Source organism: Selaginella moellendorffii, unplaced genomic scaffold (assembly GCF_000143415.4).
Source record: "Selaginella moellendorffii unplaced genomic scaffold, v1.0 SELMOscaffold_33, whole genome shotgun sequence".
Taxonomy (NCBI): domain Eukaryota; kingdom Viridiplantae; phylum Streptophyta; class Lycopodiopsida; order Selaginellales; family Selaginellaceae; genus Selaginella; species Selaginella moellendorffii.
This window is the reverse complement of record NW_003314294.1, coordinates 839,581-861,738: the sequence shown is the minus strand read 5'-3', so window position 1 is coordinate 861,738 and position 22,158 is coordinate 839,581. Positions and strand designations below refer to the sequence as shown.

General features: G+C 41.9%; 5 protein-coding genes across 5 annotated transcripts; all 5 read left to right on the top strand.

The window, feature by feature from the left end:
- Positions 1 to 4,718: 4,718 nt before the first annotated feature.
- Positions 4,719 to 7,037, top strand: LOC9638981 (pentatricopeptide repeat-containing protein At4g02750). The gene has a single exon (XM_024682050.1). The coding sequence runs from the start codon at positions 4,719 to 4,721 to the stop codon at positions 7,035 to 7,037; it is 2,319 nt and encodes a 772-aa protein (XP_024537818.1).
- Positions 7,038 to 7,109: 72 nt separating this feature from the next.
- LOC112348857 lies at positions 7,110 to 9,111 on the top strand. Its single transcript, XM_024682148.1, has 10 exons — positions 7,110 to 7,269; positions 7,320 to 7,379; positions 7,454 to 7,991; positions 8,062 to 8,125; positions 8,213 to 8,242; positions 8,316 to 8,417; positions 8,476 to 8,573; positions 8,628 to 8,739; positions 8,791 to 8,922; positions 8,977 to 9,111. The coding sequence occupies exons 3-10, from the start codon at positions 7,816 to 7,818 to the stop codon at positions 9,052 to 9,054; spliced, it is 792 nt and encodes a 263-aa protein (XP_024537916.1). The 5' UTR covers positions 7,110 to 7,269; positions 7,320 to 7,379; positions 7,454 to 7,815; the 3' UTR covers positions 9,055 to 9,111.
- Positions 7,131 to 7,737, top strand: LOC112348823. The gene is made up of 2 exons (XM_024682049.1): positions 7,131 to 7,269; positions 7,430 to 7,737. The coding sequence occupies exons 1-2, from the start codon at positions 7,131 to 7,133 to the stop codon at positions 7,735 to 7,737; spliced, it is 447 nt and encodes a 148-aa protein (XP_024537817.1).
- Positions 9,112 to 9,131: 20 nt separating the features above from the next.
- LOC9638682 (probable inorganic phosphate transporter 1-8) lies at positions 9,132 to 10,773 on the top strand. Its single transcript, XM_002977199.2, has one exon. It carries the CDS (start codon positions 9,169 to 9,171, stop codon positions 10,723 to 10,725), a length of 1,557 nt encoding a protein of 518 aa, XP_002977245.1. The 5' UTR covers positions 9,132 to 9,168; the 3' UTR covers positions 10,726 to 10,773.
- Positions 10,774 to 18,806: 8,033 nt separating this feature from the next.
- LOC112348822 lies at positions 18,807 to 21,064 on the top strand. Its single transcript, XM_024682048.1, has 2 exons — positions 18,807 to 18,895; positions 19,146 to 21,064. The coding sequence occupies exons 1-2, from the start codon at positions 18,807 to 18,809 to the stop codon at positions 20,854 to 20,856; spliced, it is 1,800 nt and encodes a 599-aa protein (XP_024537816.1). The 3' UTR covers positions 20,857 to 21,064.
- The last annotated feature ends 1,094 nt before the right edge of the window (positions 21,065 to 22,158 follow it).

Sequence of the window (22,158 nt, the reverse complement as noted above, 5' to 3'; positions counted from 1 at the left end):
TCAAACCTTTTGTAACATTAATTATAGGTGGTTAGATCTTTTTATCTATTAACCATTATGTAGTATATGAGGTTTTGACCTTATACCCTATAGTGAATTAGCATAAGGTAGCCATAGAGTTTTGACATATGTGCTAAGGACAACAAAGTGGGATTAAGTTTTAGGGCCTTGAGCCAAACTCCCAAACATAATCCAGGAGTGAAAGAATATATGCAAAAAATAACATTAGAATAATCTTAAAGCATCCAGTATCCCTACACTAAGACTAATATATAACATAGAGTTAAATGAAGTTTAACATTATTTTAATATATTGGTAGTTTACCAAAACACTATGGGTACTTCACTAACTAACATGATATGAAGCTTGGGCTTAGACCCAAGTCAAATATAGAATAAGGGCAGACACACCCAATAAAGAGCCAAACAATATCTTAAATTGATGATCTACTCATTATCCATACAATGACACTAGTTTGTGAATTTGGATATATGAGCAACACCATTATGTTTATGATAATTCTATATTTTATAGATATACTTATATTAAGTGATTAAATTGAATATTGCAAGGGTTCCCAACACTAGCAAGTGCAATTTAATATGAGTTTCTCTAACTAAGTCAAATATACTTGACTAATAAGGAATTCTATTTTTATGCTCTTCTAGTCAAGTACATATGTGAAGACCACTTTCTCAATTAACTTGGGCAGAAATTGATAAAAGGAATTAATAATATTAATTTTCTACCATCATAGTAATAAAAGAAGAATATCCAAAAGGATTTGCTGAAAAATAATTTTTGATATCTACAATTACACATTGCCACTACCACCCTCTCTATCTCAACCATCACAATTCCCAATTTTTATAATCTATGAAGGAGTGTCATGTGAATTCTTAGTAGGATTAAACAAGTTAATTTTTCTCCATCCCCACCATTCTCTCTAAGAAAGTTTTGTATATTATCTAGAGATTGTGGCAGCTTGAGAGTTATTGTCAAATCCTAATAGTGCTAGATTGAATTTGAACATTGAATTCATCAAATATCAAGATTTTTCTATAACAAAATAAAAGAAAATAGAAGAAAAAAAGACCTAAAATGATATTATAACTATCTCTTCTATCTAGTTTTTGACATAAGCATCTTTTCTTTTTCTAAACTAGAGATGGATTTAGGCTTAGAGTCTCTAAATTGAATTTTATGAATTTAATACATACTAAGTATAGTGCATTGCTTTTGCTCTATACCCTATAATGAATTACCATAGGGTAACCACAAAGTAAACCTAACCTTTGGATATATGTGCCAAACACAATAGAGCAAAACCTAAAGCTTAGAACTTTAAACCACTAAATAAAAAGATAGAGCTGAACTCTTAAGTATAAAGCTATAGAGTGAAGGACCTGAAATATAGAGCATTATTGAAACAATTCTAAATCTTCTAACATGTGAATGCCAAAACTAACACACAAAATAGAGCAAATAAAGTCTAGTGCTATCTTAGGATATCGATAGTATAATGTAAGAATATAGATATTCCATACTCTATCAGCTAACATGGTATGAAGCAGCTAAATGTAAAACAAGGATAGACACATTTAGCAGGAGCTAGACTCTATCTTAAGTTTAGTTGGCCATGCCTGACTTAATCCCTATATATTTGGAACTCCTCATAACCTAATAGGACGATTTCTTTACACAAAAGATGTTAAATCTATAGGCTGTCGCTAATAAAAAAAATGGCTAATATGGATGTCACTCAACTTATAAAAGATGATATGCTTCTACCTACTTGTGACATATAGAGAGAAGTCAATAGCTCTAACCCTTATGAGTGACAAACTATACCTATCGGTAAAGTTTAAATAGACTAACATAAACAGGTAATTAGAGTTATTTATATAGTCACAATCTTTAGAATTAAATTAGAAACATCGAGAGAAAGGTAGGTTATGTGACTAGTCAATAGTAGTTATCCCATAACTAAAGATTTAACAATGCACATGAAGTGCCAAAGCCAATCTATTTTATACTAACCCAAACATCAAGATCAATATGATAAACAATATTAAAGTTATAAATAAAGATATCTACATCAATTTATCAAGAACTAAAATTAGATTAGGATACAAAACTATTCCAATTAAGTTATCATATCGTAAACAAGAATAGTATAAGAACCACCAAGATCATTACAATTTAAAGACATAAGATTAAACAATCTTGAAAGAATTTAAAAGCAAGCATACCACTAAATAAACTTAATGATAAAGCTTGAACTACCAAATATCTAAGAGAGCATACAAAATAACTTACAAAAGACAATAATAAGGACATAAAGTGTTATTTCCCAACAAAAAAATATTTGTAAATGTATCTGAAGGAAATAACATCCCAATTTATCAAAAAAACCTTTAACAATAATTAATACATTTTAAATCAATGTTGTAAGGGCTAATAAACACTCTTTATATGTTAACTATCATACTAACCCATCAAAATATATCCCAATTAACAATACTAAAGATTTATAATTGCTTAAGCAAGCATCAGCAACATTTTACTAATATCTCAAACCTAAAAAACCAATCCAACACAAACCACAAAAAGCATATAGTAATACAAAAATCTAAAAGCCATCAAAGATAATAACTAACCCTCACAAAAGGTTGTCAATCCTCCCATCAATAGAGATGAAAAATCCTCATTGAAGAATAATCAACCATCCCAATAAAGAAAATCATTGATCATCAATAATAATCAAATAAGATTTTTAACAAGGATAATCAATTATCCTAAATAATGATCAATCATCATTAATGATCACTAAATGCAAAAACCAATACAAACATTAGAAGCAAGAAACCAAAATACCTTCTCTAACAACTCCTAAAAAACGAAATAATGAGTATGAGAACTCAAAAACCAAATGCTGCAAGAGCTAATAAACACTCCTTTATGCTAATTATTACACCAATCAATTTAAATAAATCTCAGTTAACAATATTAAAGAACTAAAGTTGTCAAAACAAGCATAGCAACATTTTACTAATATCTCAAACTCAATAAATCAATCCAAAGTGAACTATAAAGAATATATGGTAATGTGAAAAACAAAAACTCTCAAAGAAAATAGCTAAGCATCACAAAATCATCAATCATTTTCATCAATAAAAATTGAAAATCATTGTCAAAGAATAATCCACTAACCTAAAGAATGATAAATTATTGAATATCAATAATAATCAAGCAATATCTTTAACAAAGATAATCAATTATCCTAAATAATAGCTAATCATCATCCTTTGTTATACCATCTGGTAAGCAAGCCTTTAATTTGCCCATTTCTTAAAAAGATAACTTGCAAAATGGAAAAATCATAAGAAAATATAAAAAATTAAAAATTTTGACAATTCTTTTTTTGTTATTAATCATTAATAACTATAGCTTGTGGGAATGGTTTTTGGTGTGATAATTCTAAGCTACTCTTATACAAAATAGGTTATTCTCTCATTGGAAGTAGCAAAGGATATACCATTTTACTCTATTTTGCTCTTTGTGAAAATATACCTTAAACAAGACACTAATAATCCAATGGATCAAGAGAAACACTATCATCAAAAGAAGTATTGTCAACACCACCATAACTTTGGAATATTCATTCATCCTTTAAGAAGCTCATGTGGTGGTAATTTCTATTTAAAATGCATTTTCAAAAATTGAAGAAAAAAGAAGAAAAAAAGCATGTAAAACTCATGTATAAGGTTCATAGATATATGATCAAGCAGATGTATGTTGCCTGAGGAAATTTGGATCCAAGTATATAGGAATTCATGGAGATATAAAAGATTGTGCTTCTTAAAAACAAGACAAAATCATGGGTTTTGGCAGAGGAAAAATATGGCAATCCAAGTCAAGAGGTTTGGGATTTAAGAAAAAGCTGGTAATATAAAAGAGAAGTGTTTGTGACTTTGTAAAGCCTCACCTGGGGCTTTTATATTTAACAATGTTTAATAGTGATCTTTAAAAATGTGATAGAACTTGTATCCTGAGTTTAGGAGTTTTTTTGTGTGTTTGAGAGTGGGATGACTTGAAATATCACATGCAGCTGAGTCACCGCGCTCTGAGAGTTTTGGGCATTATTTCTTGGTATGTGGGGAATCAGCATTTAGATGGAGCCCTGGGTGAGACTTCTGCAGTTTTTGGGTCAGGCTGTCAGGCTAGTGACCAATCACAACAAGTTAGATCCTGGGTGGCACAGTCCTGAAGGTTTTTACAGGAACCTACTTCTGGAACATAACGGTATATGCCCAGAATGGGGATCTCTCTTGCACAAAAGATGCCTTTGCCCGAGCACAACATGATCCTCCCCTGATCAGCGACTATGAGAGATGCCCGACTAGATCGCCTTCACGAGCATCCTGGCGGCGTGCAGCTGGAGCAGTGCTGCGCGCTCTTCGAATTGATGGTGGTGGGAGCACTACAGCTGCGTCATGGACATGCTGTATCGATCCGGCCGATTGGGCGATGCCGAGGGCCTGATCGAGGCGATGCCAGTGGCAGCGGACGAGATCTTGTGGGGATCGCGGGTCGACCGCGACAGAGGGGATCTAGAGCAGCGCGATCACTGCTGGGAATGAATGGATCAGCATCGCCATATCTCTTGCTGGGGAGCTTGCTAGGCAAAAAGATCTAGGCAAGAATGCTTGATACCATGATCTCCTCCGCTCGAGAACTCCCACGCGATGATCATCAATTCATGGAGGAATTCGCAGTGTGCTTGCGGCACTGCGGCGATACCAGCGATCTCGTTGCTGCTCGCCAGACCCATGCCAGGATTCTCAAGAGCAAGCATCGAAGGAGCGTCTATCTTGCGAACTTGATGATCCAGATGTATGGGAAATGTGGCTGCGTCGAGGATGCGCGCGCGGTGTTCCGATCGATCGATCAGCCCAACGCCTTCTCTTGGAACATCTTGATTCATACTTTTGCCTCCAATGGGAATCTGCTGGAAGCGAGACAAACTTTCAATGCTATGCCACATCACACTCCAGTGTCATGGAATTCGATCATAGCGGCTTATAGTTCTGCTGGGGAGACGTTACAAGCGAATGCCCTTTACGAGAAAATGCCAGTGAAGACCATCGAAGCGAAGAACACGATGATCGCAGCCTTTGCCCGGAATGGGCAAGTTGACAAAGCAACTGAAGTGTTCCACACAATCGCGCGGCCCAATGCAGTTTCTTGGAACACGCTCTTGCGCGGTCTCGCGGATGCCGGACGAATCCACGCTGCCCGTGAGATTTTTGAGCGAATTCCGGTCAAGGATGTGATCTCTTGGACCGTGATGCTCATCGCGATTGCCAAGGAAGGCGATTTGCCAGGTGCTCGAAGATTGTTTGATCTCATGCCCAATCGAAGCATTGTTTCCTGGACTGCGATGCTCCAGGCCTACGCGGATGCTGGGCTTGTCCAGGAAGCTCGAGAGATCTTCCAAGCAATGCCTGATTGGAACGTTGTGTCATGGAATTCATTGATTGCAGCTCTTGGGCGTGAAGGAAATGTGGATGAATCAAAGAAGCTCTTCGATTCACTGCCATTTCCAGATATCGTCTCGTGGAATTCGCTGCTCCAGGTCTATGCCCTCAATGGATATATCGCTCAAGCTCACTCCGTGTTTGATTCTATGCCGGGGAGAGATGTGATATCGTGGACGGCGATGGTGGCGGCGCTCGCGCAAGAGGGCGATTTGAAAGAAGCGAAGGAACTCTTTGATTTAATCCCGGAGAAGAACTTGGTGTCTTGGTATGTTCTTCTCGCGGGATATGCCCAAGAAGGACATATCAAGGAAGCAAAGCGAGTTTTTGATCTAATGCCGCAGCATGATTATTCTTCCTGGGAAACTTTGTTCCAGGGATTTTGCTGGTATGTGCCTGTGGAAAAATCGGGACATTTGTTCGAGGAGATGCCAGAAGCTAGCCTCTTGTGTTGGAATTCACTGCTTTCATCGTATGCCCAGGCGGAGTCTATCTTGAAAGTGAGAGATGTTTTTGTGAGAATGCCGTGCCGGAACATAGTATCTTGGAATGTTCTTCTTCATTTCTATGCGAGAATTGGAGATTTGGAACGCGTGAGAGAGTTCTTCCATTCGAGAATTCCAGAATTTGATATGGCTTCTCTCACCACAATGGTGGCGGCGTTTTCACAAAAGGGGCATTTGGAAGAGGCCAGAAGCGTGTTTGATTCCATGCCTGAAAGAGATTTAGTCGCCTGGACAGTAATGTTTAATGGATATTCCCACAACGGGTATCTGGAAGATGCGAAGCGTGTTTTTTATCTAATGCCTTGGCATGACATATTGATCCACACGACAATGCTCTCGGCATATGCCCAATATGGGTATATGCTGGAAGCAAGATTTGTGTTTGAAAGAATGCCTTTCCGGGACAGTGTGGTTTGGAACATTGCCATAGCGGGATATTCACAGGTAGGGAATCTCACCTTTGCAGAGAAAATGTTTAGCGAGATGCCAGAATATTTGGACACTGTGTCTTGGAATACTATGATCACAGCATATGCCCAAAACGGGCATCTCAATCATGGCATTGCGCATTTTTTCATGCTCCAAGTAGAAGGCATCGCTCCTGACGAGGTCACTTTCATGACAATCTTGACTGCTTGCAGCCGGATTGGTATGCTCGCCACTGGTTTGGAGTGTTTCATGCTGATGCAACGCGATCATGGATTGGAGCCAAGCAAAGAACACTTCAACACAATGATCGACATCCTCTCTCGAGCTGGAGAGCTCCAAAACGCGAAAGATTTGATCAATTCCATGCCGCATTCTCCAAACGATGTGTCTCTTGGAAGCCTCCTCGGCGCTTGTGAATTGGATCAAAACTCCAAGAAACTGGGGGCTCAAGCAGCTGCCAGAATGGATCCCAAGAGCCCATCACCGTACATCTCCATGGCTGGATTGTTCGCCAAAAGCTCTAGCTCGGCTGCTTCGGTTAAAGTAACGAATGTACGGTAGCTCTGTTTAGCTAACGAAGTAAGCTCCGTTAAAAACCGACTGAGGAGCGAATCAAATCGTGTGAAGGCAAGGGCGAGCCAAGTGTTTGCTTCCATGGCTCTGTTTTCTAGGGTTTCCACTCCTTCGTGTGTTTGGAATGGGAGAGGAGAAGGCAAATTTCTCCACTGCTCGACGCATTCTAGCGCGGGATCCTGGAAATGTCGAGCGGAGGTCGAAAGATCGGACAAAGCGAGTAAGTCGCGATGTTTCCTCCAGGCCAAAATTTCATTCTTTCTTTGCTAGGCTCCTCTTCTTCCTCTTCCCAATCTATGCTGGAGCGCTTGGAGCGCTTGACGCAATCGAGTAAGCCACGCTACCGAAATATTTCGATCCATCCCTCTTCGCGATCTCAGGTATTTCTATCATTCGATCTCCAGGCAGCAGCAGCAGCAGCAGCAGCAATACAATCGCGAGCAAGCTCGTCGATCGCTACGGTAACAGCGAGGAGGGCTCGGATTTCTCCGTGCCACTGGTGTACTCGCGGTACAAGAAGCCCAAAATCTCGGTCCAGAGGAACATCAAGCGCCAGGAGTACCTAGACAAAGTCTCGCAGCGCGATGATTCTGGGACGTTTGCCACAATCGGGCTGTTCGTGCTCGTCCCACCGCTCGCGATTCTCGCAGTAGCGATCGCCGTGGGCTATGTCAATATCTTACCGTGATGGAACAAATACGCAAAATATTTCATATAGAAGTCCTAGGGTTCTTCTGTTCTCGTGTAGAGAGAAGCATGACCGGCCATGGATCCGGGGAAGGCGCCGATCGATCGCTACCAGGCAGGTCTGGCGCTCCTCTCCGATCTACAAGCCGATGGATCGTTGGCGGCCGGCAGCGTCGATGCTTCTCCCAAAATATTTCAGCTCCTCCGAGTGGTGCATGCGATCGAGAATGCCGCATTCTCGCCGATAGGGAAGGAGTGAGTGATCGATCATCGATCTACTATCTATACACCATCTCATTCTTCCTTCTTCTTTCTTCTTTTCCAGGCGAGTAGCGAATTTCAGGGCTGCAGCGCTAACACTAGTAGCTGATTTTCTCCGCTCGGATGAGGTGTGAATTTCTTTCACCATTCCTCTTCTTCTTTTCCTCGTCTATAGCTTTTCTTCCTTCGTGTTGACAAGAGAGAACTTTCCACAGGATCTTTCGCGTGGTTGCATCACGTTACTGGTAACGAGTAACATTCTCACGTTTAATGGAAGCCTTGAGTTTTATTGTTCTTTCCTTTCGTTTTGATGTTTAGCGCGCAGGTGTAGGGGCTGCCGAGGAGCTCGAGAAGGTGAATGATGATTTGGCGGCTGCAAACGCTAAAGTTGAAGAGCTCCAAGAAGCTCTGGCAAACGAGGCAAGTTCTTGATGGTTTTGGTTCTCACCTAAAGTTTTCTTTTCTCTCGTTGCATTAGGTGGCCAGCAAGGAAGCTCTGATGAAGGAGAATTTTGTGTTACGAACTCGTCTCCATGTACAGCAACAAGACCTCTTCCAGCACGACACTCAAAGCCGGTAAGCGAACTTTAAAGCCAGAACTTGGCATGATAGGTGATCTCGTTTCCACAGGGATGTGACTCATCACTTGCAGGCTCTGGGCAAAGACCGGGCTCAATTAGCTTCAGAGAAAGCAGTACTTGCGGAAGAGTGCAGTGTAAAATCAGGCATTCTAGAGCGTCAGGTACGTAGTTAGCTCATGTGACTTTTGAGGCTAGAATAAAATTTCTTGCAGGCAACGGCCATCGCACAACTCATGGACCAATGCGAGAAGGATGCCAAAGAGCGTGACAAAGTTGTCGAGTCCTTGAAGGCTATCAGTGAAGAAAAACATGTTTTCGAGGTGAATCTACGGCAGCACTCGAAGGTAAAAAGCTTTTGTACCAGCTTTGCTTTCTGTATCTAATCTTTCCTTTTGCAGGTTATCGAGAACTTGATACACGCAAACGCGGATCTCATTGAAACAGCCAACAACTTCAAAGCTAACCGCGGTTTGTAAAAGGGCATATTCGGGAAACTCCATTTGGTCGTTTCGTCCATGTATGGACTTCCTTTACTTTTTTTTTCGCTGTATATGTATAGCGCGTACAGGGTGGAAGGGATTTAGGCAGAGATGGCTATCGAGGTGCTCTCCGCTCTCGACAAGGCCAAGACACAATGGTACCACTTCACGACTATCGTCATCGCAGGGATGGGATTCTTCACAGACTCGTACGATCTTTTCTGCATTACGACAGTGACGAAGCTGCTAGGCCGTCTGTACTACTATGATCCCACGACAGGCAAACCAGGTACTCTTCCGGCCAATGTTTCTTCCGCAGTAACTGCCGTGGCTCTCTGTGGAACTTTCGCCGGCCAGCTTTTCTTCGGCTGGCTCGGGGACCGAATGGGACGGAAGAAAGTCTATGGCATCACTCTGATGCTAATGTTCTTCTCAGCGATAGCCTCGGGCCTCTCATTCGGTCACTCGGCGAAGTCAGTGATTGGGACGCTGTGCTTCTTCCGGTTCTGGCTGGGTTTTGGTATTGGCGGAGACTATCCATTATCAGCAACGATCATGTCCGAGTATGCCAACCAGAAGACCAGAGGCGCCTTCATTGCGGCGGTCTTTGCCATGCAAGGCTTTGGGATTCTAGCAGGTGCCGCGGTTTCTCTGCTGGTGTCTGCCATCTTCAGGCACGCATATCCGAGTCCGGCCTTCATCGTCGATCACGTTGCTTCAACTCCTCCTGAGGCTGACTACGTGTGGAGGATCATTCTCATGCTTGGGGCAGTCCCGGCGGCGTTAACTTACTACTGGAGGATGAAGATGCCGGAGACGGCTCGCTACACAGCTCTGGTTGAAGGCAACGTGAGCCAGGCAGCGGAAGACATGAGCAAGGTGTTACAGGTCCGGATCGATGCTACTATTACTAGCTCGGAAGCTGAGGTACAGCAGTCTCGACCGCAGCCTCCAACATACAAGCTTTTCTCGAGGGAGTTCGTGAGGAGGCACGGGCTCCATCTCCTGGGGACAACCACGACTTGGTTCCTCCTCGATATCGCCTTCTACAGCCAGAACCTCTTCCAGAAGGACGTGTTCACGGCCGTGGGGTGGCTCGAGAGTGCCAAGAAGATGAGCGCGCTAGAGGAAGTTTACAGGATCTCGAGAGCCCAGGCGCTGATAGCTCTGTGCTCCACGGTTCCAGGATACTGGGTGACAGTCCTCCTCATCGACAAGCTCGGCCGCTTCGTGATCCAGCTCATCGGCTTCTTCTTCATGACGGTGTTTATGTTCGCACTGGCCGTGCCTTACCACTACCTCAAGGATCATCACACCGCCTTCATAGTCCTGTACGCGTTCACGTTCTTCTTCGCCAACTTCGGCCCGAATGCCACCACCTTCATCGTCCCGGCGGAGCTGTTCCCGGCGCGGCTGCGCTCGACGTGCCATGGGATATCGGCGGCGGCTGGCAAGGCCGGGGCCATTGTTGGATCGTTTGGGTTCCTGTACGCGAGCCAGAGCAGGCACAGCAGCGAGATCGACAAGGGGTACCACACGGGGATTGGTTTGAGGAACGCGCTCATCGTGCTGGGATTTTGCAACTCGCTGGGGCTGGTGTTCTCGCTGCTGGTGCCCGAGACCAAAGGAAAGTCGCTCGAGGAGCTCTCTGGGGAGGAACCTCTGTAGAATATTCCCTTATTTTTTTATCGAAATTTATCCTAAAAATTAAAAATCTTGATGAATAATTAGATCATTTATTAGAATCATATATCTTGCTCTAGCATATATTGTTATTAGGTTCCTCAGATTGTTTCTGTGGGATAATATAGACATGGTTCACTTTAAAGTGGACCATATTTGTGCCAGCATTTACATGAATGCAATGTTCCCTCTTTAGCCTTCATCTTCTTTTCACGTCCATGTTCATGATGGAATGGTGCTTTCCATATGGGGATTTTGGGTGGAGTCCTAGTGCGAATTTTTGTGCTTGCAAGCACTACAGATCATTAGTAGGAACAAATAGCCTGTGGCAGTCCTGGCTGTCAAAAGTGGTATGTGATCTTTTTTTTCAATTTCTGCAGATCAAGAACTATACATACATACCCCATATAGCAAAGTTTGGTAAGTTTACGTGTTTGTGGATGTGAAGGACCTGACTATATATTATTTACCCGATGCAGATATGGAGGTACACATTGAGCCTGCTAACTTTAACATATCTGTGTAGCAAGGTGCCATTTGATTTAAAATATAGCGTCAACTTTCCATCATGTCTGCTCTGGTAATATCTTCCCACAGCTACTATTGCATCTCTAACAATTTACATGATGTTCCCAATGATAAATAGGCCACTGAAATGCAAGGACAAGTGGGAGTGAATCATACATTGTCTAAGAACTTCAGCTTCAATAAGTAGGTATTATAGACTTTTTGCTAGTGCGTAAACATATTTTCTCTTTTAGGCATGGGTTCCCTATCTAGAGTTTATGTTGAGAGGAGTAGACTTGGAAAAGAGTAAGCTTTGTCAACTGCCCACCATTTTCTAGACAATTTCTAATCTATAATAATAAAAATGAAGAACCTAACCTCGAAATATTTTCTTGATGTTTTCACCAATAAATGAGAGACACAATTGGAGCGTCAATTGGCTCATGCGAGAGAAGGAAATATAACATATGTCACATGTACGCCCCGCTATGTTAAGAAAGTCTGGGGCATAAGAGATTGACGCACTTGCTCTTCTCTCACATTCGAACTCTTCCACTCCAAGTTGTGAGCAATCTTGCGTGGATTGATCAGGGTGTGGAGAATTTTCAAACCATTTTCTGGCATGAATTTGCTAACCAGGAGAAATTGGAAGGATATGAACTATCAGCTCTCTAGTTTGATATTGTAACTGATCTTATCAAAGACTATTTAACATAAAATTATATATATCATTTGTTTTTATTATTGCTTGGTATATATTCCAACACTGTTCCAGAGTGCTGACCATAGCACTCCATTGCTAATCCAGCCCTAGAAAAGAGGTCAGAACTTTTGCAATCCAGCCTACATCTATTGGCTAACAACTGACATGAGTTTTCTTCACTTTGTCTGTAAGAGTGAAACATGAGAAGATGTGAACCTTGGCTCAATCAAGCAAGGTTTCAAGACTCTAGCCGACCATAGCACCGGATATTGGCTGCGCTTTCTAGCCTTGCTGCTGGCAACGAGAACAAGGTATGCTCTGTCAACTTTTTGCTCCTTGATGGTCTGATTCAGTTGGGCAATTTCTAATATTAGATAATATAACATTAATCAATTTGTCTTTGGAATTACTGATCAAAGCTTGCATCTAAAGTAAAAATGGAAAGCTTGGCTTGCAACTAGAAAATGCTAGGCAATTGACAAAGCTTAGTGTTCCAAGCTGAATCTCTTTTCCTTTGTTAGCTTGCTTCCCTAATTCTCCATAATGGTCCTACATTTGATGCAGCCAATGAACACCTGATGCCTGCATCTGGAAGTTGTATGTTCTAGAGCTATTTGACAAGATGCAAGTGAGAAATATTATATTAAAGAATAAAAAGTTAAAGATATGTTGAAGTTTTTTGTGGGAAACTTGACTCGATAGAGAGTATAGGAGAAATACTTGACTTTGCTTCAATTTGCTCACAATAGTACTTATTAATCAACTATTTATATATCTCTATGTATGGCAATGTATGGCTATAAGCCTAAGTCTCCTATGACTTTGAGTTTAGTTTTGGTTCAAGTACCTCATGCTTGTGATTTCCTGGAGGATATGCAAAACAAGTTTAAGTTGGCAAAGTTGAACATGAGGCAAACTCAAGATTGAGACAAAAGATTGGTTAATTAACATCATCTTTATCAAGAGTGATAATGTTTTTCTTAAGTTGTTAAATGCACAATAGTCTTTGAAAAAAGTTGGAAGTGTTAAATTATCTCTATGGTATTGTGGGTTTTAAACAATTTTACAATGTGTGGGAGATGTTGCATAGATTTTGGACTTGCCAGCTAGTTTGAAAATTCATCTAATATTCTATGTGAGCAAGTTTAAAGTGTGTTTGCACTCTAGTAATGTTGTAAATCAGTCCATCATCCAAATCCCAAAGATTGATGTTGAGAAGGTTAGTTTGGCCAATATTTTTACTCAAAGATTGGTAAAAACACACTAGAAGACAATTTGGGAATTGTTAGTTCAATAGAATGGTTATTTCATGGAAAAATCTATATAGGAAATTAAGAATGATGTGAAAAGACTATTTCCTATGACTTAAATAATATTTCTGAGGAAGGGGAGAATTAAATTCTATAGCCGTATTGCAATATAATTTGAGTTGTTTGTTCTATTCTTTATCTTCTTTCCATAACTATATTGTCATGTAAGAAAGCCATATTGCTTTGTTTCTTTTGTGGCTATTTTTCGTGATATTAGTGTTGTAGTTTGAACATCTTTTTTCTATGGCTGTATTACTTTGGACTCCTTTCATATGAAGCTTGTTTAGCTTCTCGGGGCTACTATCTGTGGCTGGGTTATGAGGTAGGGGAGAATGATACAAAATACAAAAATATTCTAAGAATATTCCATTTTTCTAATGGGATTTTAGGTTATAACACCTTAAGGGTCTAAGGTTCACTCTCTTGTTTGTTTCAATTATATTGGCTACTGCTATGGGATTCGGGGGAGGGTTGGAAGCTGCCACTAGAGATCACCATCTGGTTGCTGTGGATGGGGCTGTTGTGGAGCCTCTACTCAAATTTTTGACATGGAAGGTAATGAGATTTTTGAAGATGGTGTTGACATTGCTGAATGATCATTTCATCCATTGTTTTGCAGCATGCAATGCTGCAATAGCTAGTATCCCCTGTGATCTTGTTGGAATACACTCATATGTTCTCACAAAGTGTTGTGGAGCAAGTTCTATTGGTGTAATAATGCATCTTGCAGCATCTCAAGGCAATGGTATCTTTGTGTGTGGTGGTATTTAGTAAAGTTGTTAAGTTCTTTTATTGTGTTATATCTTAAATGTTACAAAATTGCTTAATATGTACTTTAAGTTTTTTATCAGTTGTGGTCAGCTTGATATTTTCTGAACAAGGCACACCTTAGTGTTATATAGGAATAAATTTTTTTTTTTAGTTTTTGAAAAGAAATATATATATGCACAAGAGGGGTCATATGCAGTGTCTAATAAAGTCTGGTGCCTTTATAGGTGGCTGGTACAATTAAAAATTCCAATTCAATTTAAATTTACAAGGATATACCCTCACACTGAAAAAGCTCATATAAAGATCAAGCCAGTACCATTTCATGGCTGTAGAATCTTTTGGGGATAAGACATTAGTTAAAACAGCTTTATTTTAGCTTAAGAAATCATGCTATCTATCTATCTATCTATCTATCTATCTATATATATATATATATATATATATACACACACATATACACATATACATATATTTATGTATATATATGTATATATATGTATGTATGTATATGTATGTACACATATATACATATATATAGCATGATTTCTCAAGCTAAAATAAAATTGTTTTAACTAATTACTAATCCTTAAGAGATTCTACAGCCATTGATCCTTTTATGAGCTTTTTCAGTGCGAGGGTATATCCTTGTAAATTTAAATTGAATTGGAATTTTTAATTGTACCAGCCACTTACAAAAGCACCAGACTTTATTATACACTGCATGTGACCCCTCTTGTGCATAAGAAAGAATATGTTTTTCTTTTCAATAAGTAAAAGAATTAAAACATGTTAATGTCTATGCAAGGCCCTACATAGCACTAAGGCATGCCTTTTTCAGAAAATATCAAGCTGACCACAACTCATAAAAAACTTGAAGTACATTTATTAAGCAATTTTGTAATATTTAAGATCCAACCTGAGCCAACAACTTTATTAAATATTATCTATCCCGTTTTATTTAATATCAAATTAAATTTTAAAAAACTAATATTAGAAGAATTTGATAGATTTTTAATATGGTTTAATATGTCTTCAAATTGATTCTAACTTTATTTTTTGTTAAAATTAATTTATAAAATTTCAATTATCTATAGGAAATGGTTGAACGAAGGGTGACAGATAAACAGTGGGTTAGAATGCTCATGCGCGATGAGGATGACAACCGAGTAACCATTAGAGCGATCATGCGATTCTCCCAGTTCTATGAATTGTACGGTCTGGTGGCACGAGGGTGCCACAATCAAAATCATCTGGATCAAAAACGAGTTTTTGCTGCTAAAATGTAGAGTTATTGAGGAGAAAACATTGGTGGTAAAAGAGGTTGTGAAACAGAAAGCTACGTCGATTGTTTTATCTGTAACTCTCGAAGGTGATAAGTGGTGGCTGAAACTTGGACTTATGCCGTCAAATGGCACTAAATCAGGAAAGGGAATATAACTGGGAAGAATGGTTTCACATTGAGCATGAAATGGCATGCCGAGACAAACTTTGCTCGAGCTCACATGAAAACGCATTTTGCAAGAGGCCAGCTTTGATCGTCAGGGATGCAGGGATCCCCTTGCAGCAAATGCCTCAGCAGCAGTGGAGTGCTCAAGAGCTTTACGACTGAGCAAGCAACTCTACAGCGCTCCAAGGAAGGACTCCGCCATTGGCTAGCTTGAGACAGCAAAATCAAAGGCCTTCCAAGTCATTAACAAGATCATACGGAAGGATATACATCCCGGTGAGAGCTCAACATCAGGGGATTTGTGACACCTTCTCGTATACCAGAGTTTTCGGCCAGGCTCTGTTAACCATGCCCAGAAGATCATCAAACCAACGCCCAGATGCCAGTCCCCAATCAATGAGACTGTAAACTCCATGTCTGTAGCAAAAGTTCTTGGGAAAGATTTTGTTGTGGTGCACACCGTGATTCAAGCACAAGTGTGACACCGTATCATAGCAGCTTCTTCGATCGATGTGTGTGAGGTGCTAAGAACTAGGCACACCATTAAGTTAGAGATGATCAAAGATCCACATTTACTACAACACGGCCATCTTTTCAAGCCTCTTGTTGAGAGCTGGCTCAAGCGCAATGACTGGTACGTAATAAAAGCTTGGCATTTACATTCTCACTAACATGATATTCATTTGTATATAGGTGTAATGTTCAGTGCTTGATATCCGTTGAAAATGCACTTCTGAAGAAATTTTCAACCAAAATTGTGCATAGAGAGATCCCCATATTCAAGTTGACTCACTTTGTCTGGATCATATATCATAGACAAAGTGAGCAAGGAACAAGCATTCCAAAGTAAGATTGTACCTGTCTGGTGGACTTTGAGTGACGGAATATTAGCCTTATTCTGAGCATGTTTTGTGTCCAAGCGCATCGCCATCACCTCTTTTATTGTTGGACGTTTCTAGCTGTGCACAGTAACCCGGCTTGCAAAATGGATTTCTCTATGGTGTTTATTACAAGGTCTCTTGTCATCACGTTTATAACCCAATCTATGAGAACTTTCAAACTTATCTACATCCGTTGGAATGTTCTGGCTACTAACACAAGTAGCAGAATCCAAAGCTGTCCCATGGTAGCTACACTGGACGAAGTTGCATACTCTGTTCATTCAAACATGATAAATTATTAAGATAATTTTGCCTACTGGTGGGCATATCCGATTGTTCCCTTGAAAGTACTTACTGTCGCAATGTTATTGCTATCCTGAACCAGTCTTGAGATTCCAAAATCTGTCATACATGCGGTGAAATCTTGATCAAGTAGAACGTTCTCCGGTTTGAAGTCACTGTGAATGATCGTGCTGTCAAACTCGTAATGGATATAATGTAAACCTTGAGCGATGTCAAGGGCAATATCGAGTTTTGTCAATGCAGTGATACCTTGAAGTTTTTGCAGTATGTCTGCAATTGAACCGTGTAGCTTGAAACCAATGCTTTGATTGTGTCACTCCAGCAATAGCCCAGCAATCTTGTGATGTTTCGATACTTCACTTTAGACAATATCATAGCTTCTGTAATGAAACTTTTCCTGATGATATTATCATCCTCCTGACTTTGGTGCCTGAGACTTTAATGGCCACCACTTCTTCTTCAATGAAACCTTGATACACCTTCTCCAAGTAGTTTTGCATTGTCAAAGTTCTCTGTCATGTCCATTACCTGTTAAAAACTTGTAATAAGATGATGCTATCAATATCATGACAACCACTAAAATAACTGGTATAAGCCAGCGAAGTTTAGATTTGGCTTGATGATGATGAGGAGCTTGTGGTGGAGCTGTGGGTGAAGGACAGTTTCTATTCTTTCCACACAACGAAGGGTTCCCCAAAAACATGGAGCAGTCAAATTCCGAGATGTGCGGATTAAGTTGTTGTATGAAGCATTAAAGAACTTCAAGAACGTCAACGTAGTTAACGAGCTTGGGATGGCTCCAGTCAACGCATTCGAGGCCAAGTCAAGGTAAGTGAGCCCGCTGCATTCAACCAAACTAGCAGGTATGTCCCCTGAGAAGGCATTGGAAGAAAGAACAATGGACTGAACTTTGTTGAAGCCTCCAAACCATGGTGGAATCTCACCTTGAAAATTGTTACCAGATAACTGGAAGCCAAAGTTCCAGGCTTTGCTGGAGTTGATGGCAAGGTTCCAAGTTGATAAGAACTGCAGCCTGAAAAGGGTGCCTATGTTGGGTGGAATCTCCCCTGTTAAGAGATTCTTCGTGAGAATTAAATACCTGAGATTGGTCATTTCCCCAAACTCTTGTGGGATCGGTCCCTCGAGCTCATTGCGGTCGAGCCTCAGGAAGCCAAGATTCCTGCACAGCTTGAAAGCAGCTCCGCCACCAGCAAAGTCATTTCAGTATCGTCAAAAACTTGGGTTTATGGGGACAGCCGTCCGTGCGATCTGAAACAACATATAGCATCACGATCGAGGGAGAAAGGAGAAAGAAAGCGTCACACACAGTACCTTCAAAGCTACAGATAGGAACTTCATATCAGCTCCCTTTCTTCTGGTGCCAAAAGTAGGATTCATTACTACTATGTCGACACTAATCCCTGTAATATGACCAGTGTAATATTTAAATGACGTGCGTGAGCACCCGTCAGACCAACAATCACAACGAGCAAGGTGACACAATCTGAAGGACACAGAGCTTCTTGCTGCATGAGCTCGAAGAGCCCTCAAAGCCAATTGTGCCTCTCCGTTTCCCACATATCCCATAAGCAATGCGTTCCAGGAGACCACAGTGTGCCACCTTGTCCTGTCAAAAGCTCTTCGAGCATCCAGACTTCCACAGCTTGCATATATATCCACCAGGCTGTTTCCCAGGGAAGTATCAAGCTTGCATCCAATCTTCAAAGCTTGAGCGTGAACAGCCATGCCTTTCTCCAATGCATTCATCTTCACAGAGTCTCCCTTAACCAGCCTTCCATTCTCTTCCGCCAACCTCGCGCAAGCTTTGAGTGCTGCGAGAACAGTAACTCGGTTTGGCTTGCAGATCCCTTCTTCTCTCATCGAGTCTAAGAGTTCCAGAGCTAGATCACCACCGCCATTCTCTGCATATCCGGGTATCAGTGCGTTCCACGAGACAACACTGCGAGTGGTCATCTTATCGAAAACCTTGCAAGCCATTCTCAAGCTTTCACACTTGGCAAACATGCTGATGGTGCTGTTCTCCACGAAAGTATCCATCATAGCCAGCCTTTGCTGCCCTGGAGAAAATCTCCATACCTTTCTCCATACACTCCACCTTGACGACCTTCAGCTTTCCCTCCTCCATGGCCGAGAGCAACGAGCAGGTCTTGAGAGCAGCCACAAAAGACCGACAGTTTGGCGCCACAAAGAACGAGAGTTTGATTGCCATCATGTAAGAACCCTAAATTTAATTAAGTTATAATTAGATTTTAGATTAATGGATAGCTCATGATTAGTTAGTGGTAAGTATAAACACTAGTGTTAAAAATTAATTACAAAACGAACTAGAGAAGAGATTAACACAAGGAAATCATAACTGTAAAACCTACTTAAATATTTTAGGTATATTTTTTACACCTTTTAAAAGAAAACCAATAAAAATGCTTGAAACTAATATTAGGGTTCTTGCTTTCTAATTTAAGGAAAACAATCAGCGGCGTATTCCAGGCAGATGAGGCGGCGCTGGCGGCGCTCCGGAGCTTCAGCTCCGGCGGCGTCATCGCCGCGCACAAGCAGCTCTACCAGGATTCCGCCGCCATGGAAGCGGCGAGCAAGAGCCAGGGTACGTATCGCGGCTGCGTCTCTAGCTATATGGACGGGCTGTCCTCCATTCCAGTGCCGCTGGTCACGAGTCGATCCACTCTCTGCAAGAATGTGGGGCTTGTGGATCTGGAGCCCGGCCGACCCAATCCAGGCAGTGTTCTTCACGGGTTTCTCCGAGTGGAGGCCTTTCGCTGCTCCAATGTGGCCGTGATGGCACCGGAAGATGACAGTGGAAGGATGGCGAGGCTCTTGGCTCTCAACTCGCTGTTCTGGAATTCCTCGCAGGAAGAAGTGGCAAGGATTTTCCACAGGGCGCGGAGGTTTTTCCTGAAGAACCCATGCCTGGTGGAAGCGGAGTTTTGCCAAGGCCTGGCAGTCTGGGTTCCAAATCCACTCTCGCTCGAGATCGTCTCTTGCTTTCCTCGAATGGAAGTTGGCGACCCGGATGTTTTTATCGGCTGGGGGAGCAAGGAACTCGACGAGAGGAAGAACTACTTGGCTGCGGCGGATCTCTTCACTCGCTGCCTCGAGTGTCTCCAAGCACGTGGAGACGAGACGAAGATGGTGGTGGCTCTCGTGAGGCGAGCCGAGGCACGGATCAAGCTTGAGCGATACGAAGGAGCTCTGGCCGACGTCGAAAAGGCACTGGCACTGGATCCTCGCGACTTGAAGGGCCTCGCAGTACAAGGAGCGGCGGTGCTCGGGCTCAAGCAGTATGGATTATCCAGCTCGTGCTTCAAAGAGGTGGTCGAAGTGGAAGCCTCGCCGGCTTACAGGAGCTTATACGATGCTTCACTGCGTTTCAGGGAGCAGAGTGAGCGTGGCGTTTACGATCTCTCCCTCTCCCTGCATTACCTCGCGGCTGGAGGAGGCTTGGGAGATGACCACGCTCCAGAACTTGCAGATTTTGTTGGTCCCGTGAAGGTGGCGATGACTCAAGATGGCCGAGGGAGGGGCCTCTTTCTCACCGAAAACGTCGCTTTGGGACAACTTCTTCTCGTCAGCAACGCGGTGGCAGTGGTTTTTCCAGACGAGGAGTGCCCGGTCTTGGAGGCGGATAAGTTTGGAACTCTTCTCACGGCGGTGCTGAGGGCGTGCATGGCTTCTCCAAAGACTCTAACACAAGTCTACAGCTTGGCCGAGAGCGATCCCGTCACAGGACTAAGCATCGACAAGGACAACGTCCCAGAGATGGAGTTCTTCCAGCCGAATCACACACGAGCTCGACCACAAAGAGCTCCTCCTCGACGTTACTCGCATTGCAAACATCCTTCACTGCGTCAACGAGAATGGAGAGGCAGACGACGACCCTCTTGTTGTCGGAGACTTCGATGGCCTGTGGACGCTTCCCGGTTTCATCAACCATTCGTGCCTTCCAAATGTTGGTGTCCACTGCGTTGGAAAGGCTCTTTTGGTGGTGGCTGCGAGAGATCTGGAGGCCGGGACCGAGCTCGTTCGATCATATGGAAGTGCTCTCGCTCCCTGGAACCCGATGAGGCGGGACTCCATCAGAGTAAACTGCCGGTGCGAGAGGTGTACTCTGGAAGAACGATTGGAAGAAGAGCTCCGGGATGTGAGCCAGAGATTTGATGCGCTGCTCAATGCTACCTCAGTGGTGGAGTCCGAGTTTCACGAGGAGATGGGGGAAGTAGCAGTGGAGCTGGAGTGCAAAGTTTGTGATATGGATTTGAGAGAGGCCGAGAGGCAGTGGATCCGGACGTCCTACTGCCTGGCTTACTTGTCTTTGCATCTGAGAAAGGAGGCTTTGCAAAGAGAAAAAACGATGCCTTTGAAGGAAGACATCGCTCGAGCTCTTCACTCGACGGCTCCTGGTTTTAGCAAGACTCTCATGGCAATGTGCTGCTTGCTCGAGGATGGAAATGGCGACCAAGAGCTCCTGGGAAATGAATGCTTTGCGCTTTGTGGACGTCAAAACCATGAGATCGTTGCAGCCATTGTCAAGCAAGTAAGAGACAAAGCTAAGAAATTCTTCTGGTGGTTAGTCATTTTATATTAGTAGCCTCATAAATCACTGAGGCAGGTAGCCCTGGTACTGTGATCTCACATGCATAGTCAGTGATACCATGATTGTGGCAGTCTGATTGCATTGCATAATACCATCTGGGCTGCTTTGACACGATTTTTGATCCCTTCAGAAGTGTTGTGGTGGTGCATGACATATGCCAAGGTTTTTATATATGTTAGTTTCTTGAACAATTTCCGTAGAAACAGATATATGATTTGGGATTGCTAAACTCCATAATCTGTGTCTTAGTGAGGTTAACTTGCATACTTGGTTGTCTTGTGTCTTTTGCATGTCAACGCATTTGGTGCTAGTAGCAGCAAGTCATCTGCATAGAGGAGTAGGAATAGGTAGAGTCCCGAGAGCTGGTATAAGCTAAGTGCCTCTCCTTTGATCATTGTCTCTAGTGCCCCAATATATATGGCAAAGAGAATAGGAGAGAGTGGGCAGCCTTGGCAGACACCTATTGTTGAAGGGACTATTTCCATTTGGAGTTGCACAGACATATATATCTCAATAATGATGCTACTCAAATGTCTAAGTAGTATCAATGTAATGTATTTTATCTTTGTTTCTTAAACTAATTAGAAAAGGGAGCCTTTGATGTTATTTATTTGACCCACTTGTCTTATAGTAGATCCTAATTATTACCAAAAAAATAAATACCAAACTTGATAGACAATATCAAGCCAATTCAAATACAAAGTGGGAATATATCAAACCTTTAATCCAATGGACAATACTAAACTGACAAAGTACTTGTTCAAAAGTATATTATATTTTTGGTAGTTACTAATCAATAAGAATCAAACTTATACTGATATTACATATAATGTATCTTATTTTTGTCCCCTTAAGCAAGTTGCAAT

Bases quoted from the DNA above. Each gene is read 5' to 3' on its own strand.
- LOC9638981 (XM_024682050.1), top strand. From the start codon at position 4,719: ATGATCTCCTCCGCTCGAGAACTCCCACGCGATGATCATCAATTCATG.
- LOC112348823 (XM_024682049.1), top strand. From the start codon at position 7,131: ATGGCTCTGTTTTCTAGGGTTTCCACTCCTTCGTGTGTTTGGAATGGG. The intron at 7,270-7,429 runs GTAAGTCGCGAT...TCGCGATCTCAG, and splicing joins CGAAAGATCGGACAAAGCGA to GTATTTCTATCATTCGATCT.
- LOC112348857 (XM_024682148.1), top strand. From the start codon at position 7,816: ATGGATCCGGGGAAGGCGCCGATCGATCGCTACCAGGCAGGTCTGGCG. The intron at 8,243-8,315 runs GTAACGAGTAAC...TTTGATGTTTAG, and splicing joins GTGGTTGCATCACGTTACTG to CGCGCAGGTGTAGGGGCTGC. The intron at 8,574-8,627 runs GTAAGCGAACTT...TCGTTTCCACAG, and splicing joins CAGCACGACACTCAAAGCCG to GGATGTGACTCATCACTTGC.
- LOC9638682 (XM_002977199.2), top strand. From the start codon at position 9,169: ATGGCTATCGAGGTGCTCTCCGCTCTCGACAAGGCCAAGACACAATGG.
- LOC112348822 (XM_024682048.1), top strand. From the start codon at position 18,807: ATGGCCGAGAGCAACGAGCAGGTCTTGAGAGCAGCCACAAAAGACCGA. The intron at 18,896-19,145 runs GTAAGAACCCTA...TTCTAATTTAAG, and splicing joins GAGAGTTTGATTGCCATCAT to GAAAACAATCAGCGGCGTAT.